Genomic DNA, 15,298 nt, shown 5'->3' with positions numbered 1-15,298 from the left:
TTGATTCCTTGGAAAAATTTTAAATTCTAGGATAATATCTCAGGTTATGGAAATAACCCTAATTATTAATTGTATGACTAGCTTTTAAGCCAAGCAAAAAAACTTCCAAATTTAAGAGACTTCAAAAGTATAAAGCAGTACATTGGGGAAGAAAAAAAACATTGTGTTTGGTAAAATGCCATGTGTGCTGTAATGCCTGCTCTGATTATTTGTGCAAAAAAATCTCCGAGCTGCTGCCCGCCACTAGCATTGTTGGAGGGTAGTGGAATCTGTCGCCATGGCAGAAGGAAAAGAAGTAAGAAGAAGGCAAAGAATAAATGCTGACATCTGGTTGATGGAACCTTCTTTTGCCCCCAACAGTTCTGCCACAGAAAGGGATGAATGGCTAGAAGCGATTTCCAGGTCAATAGAAGAGTATGCCAAAAAAAGAATCACATTCTGTCCTAGTAGGAGTCTTGATGAGGTATTGTCTTTTCCTTCTTATTTTTTTTTTCAGTGCATTTCAAACAGCTTTTGCCTTAAACTTTTCTAGGGGTTTAGAAAAGCAACATGCGTTTCACAGAAAGATACATGTGTGTGTATAATTTCAGAACTAAATATCCTATTAATGTCTAACTAAGTCTGTGATAACATGCAGCACATTTTATTTTTTCTGGTTGTAAAACTTCATTGTAAAAAATTTGGGAAATAACATAATTTAAGGAAGAAACTAATCAGCTGTCATGGCAGTACCACAGACGTCTTTTTAAGTTGATTTTGCATTAAAGGATTATTAGAATATAGCTAATCTTAATATCCTGAGAACATGAAAAATATAATGGCCCATGATTTGTCCCACATCCTTGATAATTCCATCAGCATTGCCCCCCCCCCCAAAAAAAAAGACTTGAATCTATAACACTCAATGTGCATGGAGATAATGAAAAGTTGTTCTTCCCCAGGCTGATGCAGAAAATAAAGAGGAAGTTAGTCCTCTTGGATCAAAGGCTCCCATCTGGATCCCTGATACCAGAGCCACAATGTGTATGATCTGCACAAGTGAATTTACTCTGACCTGGCGACGACACCACTGCCGGGCCTGCGGAAAGGTTGGAGAAGATGACACCCATCTCCGTTGTGAATTTTTATAGCTCCAGGCTGTACATAGTGAGGAAGCATATTTCCTCTTGTAAATCATGGCAGGGGGAAAAAAGATACTGAATCATGGATGATACTTTCTCTAAATATTTAGGCATAGGTCAGTCGTTACCCTGTCTACCAAGGTTATTGTAGAATGTCAATGATAGATAATTTTCACTAAAATAAAATTCACAGTTAAATAGACTCCCATATTTACTGATATTTGTTTAAACTACATAGATACTAAGTATTTAATAGAGATATTATTTAAGTATTAAGTATTTAATAGAGATACTTTAAGTATTGAAGTTATCACCAGTGACGTTTCTAGACCTTCATGGCCTCATTAGTAAAATGAGCATAAATGGCAATGACGTCAGAGAGTTACCGTGAAGATTAAACAAGGTCTGTTTCGAGAGCATTTCGTACAGGGCCAAATGCTTGGTAGAAGTGCAGCAGACATAATTGTGGTTACAGCAGGAATGATGACGGGGCAATGTCGATGATGACAAATATGGCTACCAGAGGACTTAGTGCTTGCCGTACATGGTTCCAAATATTTTGCACACATTAACACTGTTAGCATTTTATTTGATGGACTTAGCACACAGTCATAATAATCTGTGGCCTCTTCATCTTCCAGTGTGTGAGTTCACTACGGGCCTGAACTCCATAGCGGTGTAATTGAGAGTCAGTGGTTGTGAAAAGGTTTAGAAAACACTATAAGGGTGCGCCTGGGTGGCGCAGTCGGTTAAGCGTCCGACTTCAGCCAGGTCACGATCTCGCGGTCCGTGAGTTCGAGCCCCGCGTCAGGCTCTGGGCTGATGGCTCAGAGCCTGGAGCCTGTTTCCGATTCTGTGTCTCCCTCTCTCTCTGCCCCTCCCCCGTTCATGCTCTGTCTCTCTCTGTCCCAAAAATAAAATAAACGTTGAAAAAAAAAAAAAGAAAACACTATAGGTAAACAGCATTATAAATTGTAGCAAAGTAGATGGTTTGATACTGTTATTCTAAATGAAATAATTCCAATGTGTTTTCAGATTGTATGCCAAGCTTGTTCATCAAATAAGTATGGTTTAGATTACCTGAAAAATCAACCAGCAAGAGTATGTGAACATTGTTTCCAAGAACTGCAGAAACTAGGTAATATATAAGTAGATTTAATAAATTCCTTTATTCCCAGTTGCTTTCAAACAACCTTCCGAAAGAATCATCTTAGACAAGTGAGCAAGATGGTTGGTGATACTCATCTCAAAATATTAAGAATTTTGCTTTCTTGGGACACCTGGGTGGCTCAGTTGGTTGAGCGTCTTCTGTGCAGGTCATGACCTCACTTCGTGGGTTCGAGCCCCGCACTGGGCTCTGTGCTGACAGCTCAGAGCCTGGATTCTGCTTCGGATTCTGTGTCTCCCTCTCTCTTTCTGCCCCTCCCCCACCTACACCCGTGCATGCATGTGTACTCGCTCTCTTTCTCTTTCTCTCAAAAGTAAAATTAAAAATTAAAAAAAAAAAGAATTTTGCTTTCTTAATTCAATTAAGCTTTCTTAACTCCTAGAATACTAATTGTAGAAATGCAATTACAGGATGAAATGCATTAAAACAGTTACAAGGGAACTTTAACTTTCAAGTAATTTTGAAGTTTTCAGTTTTACAACTGCCTGCTCATTAACAAATCATTTTTGTCTATCTGTAAAATAATTCTCTATGGAAATATACTAGGTGGCACTTTGTTAGTTTATTTCTAACCACTTGGACTGATTTGGTGAGATTCTGTGGTATATCTACATGTTCAGCTTTTCACCAAATACAAAATGATAACTCATATCTGCCTACTCATTATTTGCAGGTATCCGTTCCCACAGTTAAGATGAATGCAGCTAGCAGGACTGCTCAGGTCTACATTTTGAAAAGAGAGATTTGGTTAAATTCCTGAAACCTATAGGATCTAAATTGCAAAAAGGTTGTCCTTCATTTCAGCCCTATCTTTCATCTGGTCTACTGTAATAGTTTCCTAACAGGTTTTCTGCTGCAAATCCTTCTTCCTTCCTGCTGCCAGATTTTTTTTTTTCCTAAATTCAATCTGCTCATGTCACTTCCCAGCTTAAAAGACCATTAATTTCCCATGACTTAAACAACAGTCCATGTTCCTTAGAACCAGCCTTTTTTTTTTCCTCAGCTTTATTATTCTCCAAATAGATGATCTAATTTCATACCTCTGCTTTTGCTTATGCTGCCTTCAGGGAGTGTTTTTCCTCCTCTTTTTGACTTGGCAAACTCATACTTATACCTTAATGGCCAACTCAAACATCTTACTCTCTTCCCAGCTTTCACTGAACTTCTACAGTCAAATATAATGGCTTCCTTATCTTGTCTTATAGCCCCCTTTCTAGCATTTTGTTCATTATAATATTCTTATTTCAACATATATCTCAATACTGAACAGTGCTTTTAGGTTGTTGGGGGTTTTTTAAGTCAGGAGCTTTTTTTCAGAAGTTTATGGAATTAGTTTAGGGGGCACCTAGGTGGCTCAGTTGGTTAAGTGTCCAACTTCGGCTCAGGTCATGATCTCACGGTTTGTGAGTTTGAGCCCCGTGTTGGGCTCTGTGCTGACAGCTCAGAGCCTGGAGCCTGCTCGGGATTCTGTGTCTCCTTTTCTCTCTGCCACTCCCCCGTACCCACTCTGTTTCTCTCTCTCAAAAGTAAACATTAAAGAAAATTTATAGAATGAATTTCAGTTAGTACATTGACATGGTTAGTACATTAAGTAGTATATTAACATGTTTCAGAATTGTGAAGGCACAAAAGGGTATTCCTTTACCATGGTTCACACCTGAAAAAGCTTAAATTCCTAGACAGTAGAAAGTCTTTCTCCCACTCAGCTTGCAGCCAGCCATCTTTTTTTTTTCCCAGGGGTCTCAGTGTCCTCAGTTTCTCAAGTATCCTTCCATGGATATTTTATGCAACAGTGTTTATTGATATGAATTAACTTGAATTGCAAAATGCTTACCATTGGCTACATGAGTGCATCTGATTTGTTTTAGATCACCAGCATTCTCCTAAGATTGGATCTCCTGGAAATCACAAATCTCCTTCAAGTGCCTTATCATCAGTCTTACATAGTATTCCATCAGGGAGGAAACAGAAAAAAATCCCAGCTGCTCTCAAGGAAGTAAGTGTTTCCATTAAACTTGCAACCTGATACAGGCTGAATTATTCATATGCATATAATACACTGTTTTTCTTTCATAAAGGAAGATGTCATTTCCCACTACTATTAAGACATGGCATTTTAATACTGGTGATGGATGTGGCTGATGCCTCACTCTCTTGCTTGGTCTCCCCTATGACCTGAGTCATTTAGAAAATGGCAGTTGAAAGGTTTGGAGAACATTTTATAGCAATGATAGAAAGTAAAAGATAATTTAGACACATGTGAATTTTTAAAATTACTTTGAGGAAAACCCTTACCAGAGGGAAGAGTCTATAGAATATTTGGGGTGTTTTATTAGCATTTCCTGATCTGCACAATTTGTTATTTGTAAGGATTCATTGGCTATATACAGCTGCACTGATAGTAAATTGTCTTTCCTTTCAACTTAAAAGAAAACTTTAAAAAGTTAGGATAGTCTGTCTATACAGTTAGACTGCCAGTGGTGTAATCCACAGGCATCACCAATATCCTATCCCATCTCCTCAAATTCAAGTGTTCAGTCAGCCAGTGTCATGTAACACACAGCACTGCATATCTACCACCATTTTGATTAGTTTATTAATTAGTTCCACTTCCGGCCAGTTTTTTGGCCAGCAGAATTTTGAATTTTGTTCTCTTCCTTGGATACTCTGGAGGTGTTCTGTGGAATGTGGAAGCAGACAACTCTAAAAATTTGACCAAGATTGTGTTCTTTATGTAAAGTTGAATGTATTCCATCATGGCAGTTAAAACACTAGGAAATGATTTATAGCCAGTCTCATGAAATAGTAAGACTAGGACTTAAAGTTCTAATTGCCAAGTTTCTTAAACTACTTAAGATGATTTATTTATTTTTTAATATTTATTTACTTTTGAGAGAGAGAGAGCACAAGCGGGAAAGGGGCAGAGAGAGGGGGAAACAGAGGATCCAAAGTGGGCTCTGTGCTTGAACTCAAGAACTGTGTGATCATGACCTGAGCTGAGGTCAGATGCTCAACTGACTGAGCCACCCTAGTTAAGGGGATTTAGTACTCTCAACTATCCTTTCCATCACTCAGTTCCTAAATCTAAACTGACTTTCAGAACTTTAAGGTTCTTAACAAACTGAAGTAATTTTCAGTTCTCAATAACTGTTTGCCTCTCCATGCTGATATCACAATTTATAGATACAGTTGTTACACTTGCTCCCCTTGTCAGCCTAAACTCTACAGCACTGGTTGCAAAACTCTTTCTGCTCTTGACTAGAGCCAGCCTAACTCCAATCCCATTTTGTGTATCTTTCCAACCAGCCATACAAACAGACCTTCTGCTGTCAAACCTCTACTTCCTGACTGCAGCCATTTCTTCCTTTACTCCACTGGTCCTCAAAGTGTCCTCCAGAGCAGCACATCAGCACCACATGGAAACTTACTAGGAATGGATATTCTTAGGCCCCACCCAAGGTCTACAGAATCAGAAATTTCAATAAGCATTCTCTGTGATTCAGGTGTATGCTAAAGTTTGAGAACCACTGCTTTGCTCCTTTGAAATCAAACTGGGAAAATTAATTTATCTGATTAAGTGCTATAAAAGTACAAGTGTTGTACTTGGGAAGCTGTAGTTTTTGTCTTTTTATCTGTAATTGAGTTGAAATTCACCTAATTTATAATTAACCATTTAAAGTATACAATTCAGGGGCACCTGGCTGGTTCAGTCGGTAGAGCCTGCAACTCTTGATCTTGGGGTCATAAGTTTGAGCCCCACATTGGATGTGGAGTTTACTTTAAAAATAAATAAAATCTTTTTTAAAAAAAAAATAAAGCAATACAATTCATTGATATTTAGTGTATTCACGATATTGTGCAACCACCATATTGCTCTAGTTTCAAAACTTTTTCATCGCCCCATAAAAACACCCTGTATCAATTAAATAATCAATCCCTTTGTCCCTTCTCTCCACCCTCTCTGGTAACCACTAATCTGCTCTCTGTCTCTATGCCTATTCTAGATATCTCATATAAAAGGAATCCTGCAGGGCCACCTGTGTGGCTCAGTCGGTTGAGCGTCCGACTTCGGCTCAGGTCATGATCTCACAGTTAGTGAGTTCGAGCCCCGCGTCAGGCTCTGTGCTGACATTTCAGAGCCTGGAGCCTGCTTCGAATTCTGTGTCTCCCTCTCTCTCTTCCCCTTCCCCACTCATGCTCTGTCTCTCTCTCTCTCTCTCTCTCTCTCTCTCTCTCTCTCAAAAATGAATAAACATTAAAAAAAAAAAAAAGGAATTCTACAATATGTGACCTTTTGTATCTGGCTATTTTCACTTAGTACAATATTTTAGAAGCTAAGTTATATAGCATTATCAGTACTTTGTTTCTTTTTATATCTGAATAATACTCCATTGTATGTATGTATCAGAATTTATCCATTCATCTGTTAATAGACATCTGGGTTGTTTCTGCCTTTGGGTTATTATAAATATCATTTGTCTTAGTTATACACCTAGGAGTGGAATTGCTCGGTCACATGATAATTTTATGTTTAAGTTTTTAAGGATTGGGAAGTGTTTTTATTCCAGTAAAAATGTTCAATACATTTTCAGAAACTCATTATTTTAGAATTACATTCAGATTCTCAGTACCCTCAGTAATGGCAGGCTATGTCTCTTGAGTTAGATTTGATTTATGTTTTAAATAATCAAATCAGGGGTGCCTGGGTGGCGCATTTGGTTAAGCATCCAACTCTTGATCTTGGCTCAGGTCGTGATCTCAGAGTTCGTGAGTTCAAGCCCTGTATCGGGCTCTGCACCGATGTTGAGTAGCCTGCTTGGGATTCTGTGTCTCCTTCTCTCTGCCCTTCTCCCATTTGTGCTGTCTTTCTCTTTCTCTCAAAATAAATAAATAAACTTAAAAAAAAAAATATATATATATATATGTGTGTGTGTGTATATATATATATATATATATATATATATATATATATATATACCTTGTTGGAAAGTTTTATGAATCATATGATTAATTTGGTTAAGACCAATTTTATTTTTAAAAAGATAATAGAGGACTATTCTCGACTCAGGATTGTGATTGGTATTCTTTCATAGCTAAAAAACTAATTTAAGAATATTCCAAAAAAGGAACATACAAAATATTTTGAGCAATGATAGTAACCCTTAAGTACATAGTAGCATCCCAATATAACTACATTTCCAGCAAAATTTCATTTGAACATAGACATTCTAATTGAAAAAAAATTATTTGTAATCTTCTACAAGGATGTTATTTTTTTATATAAATTTGTTTGCACTTAATATTAAAGTTCCCACTAGCTGGGACACCTGGGTGGCTTGGTTTCAGCTCAGGTCACATCTCACAATTTGTGAGATCCCATGGAGCCTGCTTGGGATTCTCTCTGCCCCTCCACCGCTTGCATGCATGCTCTCTCATATTAAATAAACATTAAAAAACAAAACTGTATTAACAGAGAGGTAAATGGAAATTCTATTATTTATGGTGATTTTAAGGATCAGTTTCTGATCCTCAAATTTTGGTCTGAGCAAAACTTAGTTTGCTTCATAAAAGGATGAAAATGTTTTAATCTCTAGGCCAAAAGGTAGTAAGGTTTCAATGATTGTAATCTGGCAGTTGAAACCTTTGTTTTTAACATAGGAACAAGAGAGAAATATAAGACCAAATTTAGGAATTGTGTTATTAGTAGAATGGTGAGCAGACTTTTAAGGTGGTTCCATGATCCCTTCCTCTGATGGTCACACTTTTGTACAGTCTCCTCCCCGTTGTGTGGGGCAAGGACCTGTGACTTGCTCTGAACCAACAGAATATGGGGAAGATGATGGCATGTCACTCCCATGATTATGTTATGTTATGGAAGACTCCATATTGCTGTAGATGGGCTCTAGAGACTTTCTCTCATGCGGGCTTTGAAGAAGTAAGTAGTTGTCTTGGGAGGCTTGTGTGGCATGGAAATGAGGATGAGCCCCAGGCAAAAGCCAGCAAGAGGCCAGGGCCCTCAGTTTCATAACTTCAAGGAAATGAATACTGCTAAAAACCTGAATCCACTTGGAAGTAGACCCTTCCCTCGTCAGCTGTCAGATGAGAACTCTGGTGCTGGCCAACACCTTGACTGGGGCCCTACAGAGATCCCAGCTAAGCTGTGCCCGGACTCCTGAGACAACACATGTATGTTGTTTTAACCCACTAAGTTGGTGGTAATTTGTATGTGACAACAGAAAACAAACACAAGTGGATTCTATGAATTTTTAAAGTCTGCCTTTAATCATGTATGAATTGTATTAATTTCTTACAAATTTTATGAGGAGGATCAAATATTATTGTTTAATATAAACTTTATTATTTTTTTAAATTATTTATTTATTTTGAGAGAAAGAGAGAGAGGGAGTCTGGGTGGGGGAGAGGCAGAGAGCGAGGGAGAGAGAAAAACCTAAGCCAGCTCCGTGCTGTCTGTGCAGAATCTGACATGGGGCTTGATCTCACAAATTGTGAGATCATGACCTGAGCCACTCAGGCGCCCCTAATACAGTTTTTATAAGTCCAAAAAGCTATTTCAGAAAGAGTTAAAGGTTTAAGTAATTTTCACTAACATTGCAAAATATGAAGAACAACATACACGGTTCCCAAAAATGCAGCTTTCAAAAAGCATTTCTGATCTTTAGAATTATTTTTCTTCTTCTGGAAACTAGGAAAACACAGGTGGCACTACAAAGAAATACATACATGGAAGCACAATTAAACCAAGCAGAATGCTGGAATTGCTTCTAAACGAAAGGGGTTTTTATGCCCATGGTAATGGCAGTATTCAATTTGTACAGTAGCAGACTTTGAACGTAAACAATTTCATTCTGAAACATTATAGTATTATGGTTATTGCTTTCAGCACCAATGATCAAAAGCAGTTTTGTTACTTTACATTTTGTTGCTGTCTGAAAACCATTAAACTATGTATGGGGTTTACTTACTAGGTATCAGCAAATACAGAAGATTCTTCCATGAGTGGCTATTTGTACAGATCAAAGGGCAATAAAAAACCCTGGAAACACTTGTGGTTTGTCATAAAAAATAAAGTGCTGTATACATATGCTGCAAGTGAGGTAAGATCTGAAATCTAAAGATGAATTATTTGGGAGTCTGGTTTTATAATGCCAATTAGAAATAATCACAATATTTGTTTGATCTATTCGTTTTGTGTATTTTTTTGTTTTGCATTGCTTTTGGAGGGGGAGATTCTTTTTGCTGTTACCTTTAATGTCAACAATGTCCTAGAGCTCTTACTCAAAAAATGTTAGGAATTTTCCATAGTATTAAGATGTAACTTTTTTTGGTGTCATGTGACTACTAACAACTTCATTAAAGGCAAAGGTTCTTACCCTTTCTGCCAAGCTCTCATGGAAGACAGTCCCTTGACTATCCCCAGATTGTATTGATCAGGCTTCAAACTTCGATAAGATAGACTTTGTTTGGGTTAGAAACAATTCCTGGCTGGCTATAAAAACCACTGCTCTAAGAGCCAAGCTTTTCCTTAGTGGTACCGGGTAAATCACTTTTCTTTCTGAGCTTGTTTTCTGCATCCATAAAATGAAAGTAATATAATTGCCTCCCATGGTTGTGGGGAAATATGTGAACTTAGATGAGTGTGAACCCAAGGAAAACTGTTTAGCACAGTGTCTGGCTCATGGGGTAGCTTCAGGGGTGGGGGGACATCTTAATATTGTTGAATAAGTGAAAAGTAAGTAAGTTGTTAGAATTATCATTGTTTTCTATATAGTGTGCATATAAAATTAAAGCTGTATAGTTTTAAGAGTTTGCAAATCTGAATTTTGTATCAATTTAAAGTCCCATCTCCCTTTGTGTCTTTTTAAATTAGGATGTGGCAGCTCTGGAGAGTCAGCCTTTACTAGGATTCACTGTCACTCAAGTCAAAGATGAGAATTCAGAGTCTAGAGTGTTCCAGTTGCTGCACAAAAACATGTTATTTTATTTGTTCAAAGCAGATGATGCTCACTCAGCTCAGAAGTAAGTAATTTAGGCATATTTTTCTTTTATACATGAGTTTCAAGTTGTTACATGATTGATTTTAAAATAACCTACTTTCATGCATGGGGACAATTAAGAATTTAAATCCAAGATCCAAATTAGGAAGATTTAACATATTTTTCAAACTCTTTAGAATTGTTTTAAGGACAAGCAAGAGGATCTGGAATATTTTCAGGAGGCAGAGGGGAAAAGAAAATAGGTAGTTCTGTCCAAAATATTTTGTCTATACTGACCTCTGAGGAAGCAGCATGAAACTGCTCTGCTGCAAGGAAAGGAAGCCGAGGCATTTGACCTCTCCTTCAGTGAGGGTGAGGATCATCTCTTGAAACATTCCAGGACTTTGGCAATCCAGTGACTCAATTGTGCCATGGAACAGCAGGAGTTTAAACAGCTGCTTGCTAACTTACTTCTTTGGGAAAAAGGTCAAACACATTAAGAGGCTCCCATGCTGTTCCCAATAACTGAGTAAAAGGAAATGGATATCATTTTAGATGGTAAAGGTTTTTAAACAGTCTCTTCAAAATTCCAACAAGAGCATTTGTTTTGATGTCATGATGTGGTTTGACATAGAGAAGCATATCTCTGTGGAACCCAGGTCCTTTGTAAACAAAATAGAGCAGATAACCTTTAACCAAATCTTTCACTTGATTTTTATTTTGGTCTCACACGTTACATGTTTTTGTTTTCACTAAGATGTGCTTATGTTTTCTCCATAGGCTTAAAACGGTGCATGCAGATAAAAAAAGAATGCTTTAAGTCAGCAAGGCTTATCTTTTCTTAATGCAGTTAGAATTAATGTACCAGAATTGCATATGCTCTTGCATATTAATCAGGTACAATGTTGCAAATACTCTGGAACACTTTTTTCTTTTTTCCAGTCTATGTTAGGACATCTACTATGTATATCTATTACTATAAATAAATTTTTTTGAATTGAAGAATATTTAAAATTGTCACTTAACCATTATTTTTTCTGTAAAAACTACTTGGGTAAAAGAGTAATTGCTCTAATATTCTGTTAGGTATTACACTTCTCATGATTTTTATCTGTATTCATCATCAAACTGATAAAAATTATTGCTTTTGAATATACATCTTTTGTTTATATCATTAAGTCAACAAGGTAGAAAAACCTTAAGACAATTGAATGTAGTTAAGTAAAGGGAATCTGCCCTCTTGTAATTGAGAATTAATACAGGATAAATTACAAGTTTCTCTTTGAAGTCACTAATGTAATGGGGTTTTTTTGCATAGTATAGAATATTAAAATGTGTTAATTTTAATGAAAATTTTTAACTTTTTAAAAGTCTCTTTATCATGATATAACATGCCATTTGCATTTAAATTTGTGAAAATTCTGTCCTTGAAATTTGAGCTATATCTGTTATAGGCTGCTTCTATTAACTGAGTGATTTTAGATGTTCACAGAAGCAATTACAGTCCTAGGGAGGTACAAAGTGACTACCTCCAAGTGTCTTCTGAATAATTGAAACTGTGGGTATTGTCAGATAAACTTTGAGACTAATGAATTCTGGGAAGACTTCTATGAAACTCTGGGACACATTTCTTTTTCTTTTTGAGACACTTTATATTGCATACAAAATTTTGATCAACTGGAAGTAGACCAGATAGAGATTCTCTTTCACTGAAAATACTAAAACAGGTTTCAATTACGGATCCCCAGGGAGTTAAGAGAGAAGGAAGTCAGGCCAGATTTTGGGCCATATTACCAAATAAAGTATAATTCCATATACGCAGAATTCTAGTTTAGTATAGGAAAGATCTTTTTTTTTTTTTTCAAATTTTTATTTAAATTCAGTTAATTCACATACAGTGTAATATTACTTTCAGTAGTAGAATTTAGCTGATTCATCACTTACATACAATACCCAGGGCTCATCACATATGCTTTCCTTAATGCCCATCACCCATTTAACCCATCCCCCCCCCCACCTCCCCTCAACCAACCCCCAGGTTGTTCTCTATATTTAAGTGTCTATTTCTTTTAAAAAAATTTTTTTTTTACCTTTTTTTATTCTTTTATTTTTTAAATTTACATCCAAATTAGTTAGCATATAGTGCAACAATGATTTCAGGAGTAGATTCCTTAGTCCCCCTTACCCATTTAGCCCATCCCCCCCTCCCACAACCCCTCCAGTAACCCTCAGTTTGTTCTTCATATTTATGAGTCTCTTATGTTTTGTCCCCCTCCCTGTTTTATATTATTTTTGTTTCCCTTCCCTTATGTTCATCTGTTTTGTCTCTTAAAGTCCTCACATGAGTGAAGTCATATGATTTTTGTCTTTCTCTGACTAATTTCACTTAGTATAATACCCTCCAGTTTCCATCCATGTAGTTGCAAATGGCAAGATTTCATTCTTTTTGATTGCCGAGTAATACTCCGTTATGTATGTATGTATGTATGTATGTGTATATACATATATATACACACATATTTTGATCAAACATATGTATGTATATACATACATATATGTATATGTATGTATACATATACATATATACATGTTTATGTGTACATACACACATGTACATATACACATGTATATGCATATATGTATACATATACATGTGTATGCATGTATACATATATGTGTATATACATATATACACATATATGTGTGTGTATATGTGTGTATATATACACACACACACACACCACATTTTCTTTATCCATTCATCCATCGATGGACATATTTGGGCTCTTTCCATACTGTGGCTATTGTTGATAGTGCTGCTATAAACATGGGGGTGCATGTCTCCCTTCGAAACAGCACCCCTGTAATCCCATGGATAAATGCCTAGTAGTGCAATTACTGGGTCATAGGGTAGTTCTATTGTTAGTTTTTTGAGGAAACTCCATACTGTTTTCCAGAGGGGCTGCACCAGCTTGCATTCCCAATTGTTTACTTATTCTTGAGAGAGACAGAGTGTGAGCGGGAGAAGGGCAGAGAGAGAGGGAGACACAAAATCCAAAGCAGGCTCCAGGCTCTGAGCTGTGAGCACAGAGCCTGACGAAATGCGAGATCATGACCCAAGCTGAAGTTGGTTGCTCAACTGACTGAGCCACGCAGGCACCCCAATAGTATAGGAAAGATCTTAAATATACAGGCAGGGTAATTGGATCCACAGGTACAGCTATTATGTATATTGTCTTAACATGTACCAGATGATTGCATTTTGTAATTCTAACAAATTTCTCTTACCAATAGGTGGATAGAAGCATTTCAGGAAGGCACAATATTGTAGTGATACTGGTTTCATCTCTTCTGTGATTTCACGTGGTGGAATTTCATCAGAATGGAGTAAATGCAGTACAAAGATTGTATATAAATGAACACTGCCAAGAAAATCCAGCCAAAATCTTCATCAAATATTAGAAATTATTTTGTTGGGTATAAGGGGTTTTTTTTGAATGTTTGGTTTTTCATGTATGTTATTTATTAAATTTTGATGTTTACTTAATTGTCAGAATTATTTCTGCGACTCACACTGAATTCTAAAGTACCTTTTCTTTAGAAACCAGAAAACTTATCTTAATACTGTATACTGTATTAACCGTTTGTGACACAGATTTCTCCATGTGTTTATAGTGTTTCATTGTAACATTCTCACCTGAGGTAATAAGTCTTTGTAAATACAAAAATACACATCAAGGAGAAAATTTCCATGCAGTGTTTGGTTTAGAAATTATTATAAAACTGCTGATAGAAAAAAAAATGTATGTTTTTGAATCAATAAACTTAGATGAATTTTTGTATCTTTTAATGGAAAAACACGTGGCCAACTTCTACCTCAGCAACTGTGAAATGAAATTCCAGTAAATTATCTAGAGTATTTCTGTTATACCTCTTTTGGCATGAGATAATGTTACATCATCAAGGAATTATAGCAAAGGGATAGATTCTGAAAGTTTTCGTTGAACTGAGCTATGAGTAGTAGGAAAGAGGATGGTTTCATTTGCAGAGGAATACAAATAATTAACTGAGGTCTTTCTATTAAGTCTAATCCTTTTTTTAAAGCTAGAAACATAACTGTATTTTTTTTTAAAGCAAAATATGGTAAGCATCATATTCCACAATATCCTTTGCTATTATAAGTGTTCTGAGCCCAAGTCAGTGGTGGTGGTTGCATCTAAATGTTCCATTTCCTATAATATTGTGCTTTAAAAGATGAACTGGAATTACCATATCAAAAAAAAAAAAAAGCACATATTCTAAGCCAGTGTTTACTGAAATTGTATTCATTTTTTAAAGGTTATTTAATACTACTTTGTGTTATGTCCTCCCTTGGTAATTAAAACAAATCCTTTATTTCTGTAACCAGTTGCCAATGCGCACCTCATTAGGAAAGAATTATATTCATAATTCTGGTGCACTTACTAACGTGAACTGCTTTGTACATAAAATTGTTGATGAACAGAGTTTGACAAATGAAATTCACACAGTGATTAAAGTCATGCTTGATGTTCATAATTTACACTTATTGACTGAACTTTAAATACAAATTATCTTAAAGGGCACAGGAATTTTCCTTACTGCTTTTATATAAAGGATTTCCTAATTCGGTGTGATGTTTACATTCGTCAAGAGAATTACTGAGTGCCTTTCTGAAGCCTTTTGAATGTTGTTTGTTCCAGCACCAGAGTCTCTACTAAATCTAGAGTTGGCTGCTGTAGTTTTTTCTGGCCGTTTCATGCTGTGGAATCGTTTTAAACCCTCTTGCACCCTCACACACAATCCTCACTGTCTCCCCAGCCTTTCTGTCACAGTAAGTAAACTAATACTTCTTTGCAACTCACTAATTTTAACCGAGACAGCATAAATAAGGCTTCCATGTTAAAATCCTTGCAGTTTTTAGTGTATCCTTTTTGGAGACCAAGGTTATACCTTATAAAGTGTTTCCTTCTGCTTCTTTGGGTCTAGGACTTTGC

The 15,298-nt window shown here is 36.4% G+C and overlaps 1 protein-coding gene across 4 annotated transcripts in view; it reads left to right on the top strand.

Annotated features, from left to right (window-relative positions):
- The window catches only part of FGD6 (FYVE, RhoGEF and PH domain containing 6), a 118,799-nt gene extending 103,959 nt beyond the window's left edge, over nt 1–14,840 (top strand). For all 4 annotated transcript variants that reach the window (XM_045463345.1, XM_045463347.1, XM_045463346.1 and 1 more), the window contains 7 exons: nt 361–463; nt 942–1,088; nt 2,157–2,259; nt 4,158–4,285; nt 9,276–9,404; nt 10,178–10,326; nt 13,578–14,840. In XM_045463345.1, coding sequence (XP_045319301.1) covers nt 361–463; nt 942–1,088; nt 2,157–2,259; nt 4,158–4,285; nt 9,276–9,404; nt 10,178–10,326; nt 13,578–13,614 — 796 coding nt within the window. In that variant the 3' untranslated portion in view covers nt 13,615–14,840. The remainder of the gene's footprint in view (nt 1–360; nt 464–941; nt 1,089–2,156; nt 2,260–4,157; nt 4,286–9,275; nt 9,405–10,177; nt 10,327–13,577) is intronic.
- The last annotated feature ends 458 nt before the right edge of the window (nt 14,841–15,298 follow it).

Source organism: Leopardus geoffroyi, chromosome B4 (assembly GCF_018350155.1).
Source record: "Leopardus geoffroyi isolate Oge1 chromosome B4, O.geoffroyi_Oge1_pat1.0, whole genome shotgun sequence".
Classification (NCBI taxonomy): Eukaryota; Metazoa; Chordata; class Mammalia; order Carnivora; family Felidae; genus Leopardus; species Leopardus geoffroyi.
Note: the sequence above shows the minus strand (reverse complement) of the source record. Positions and strands in the feature narration are given on the sequence as shown.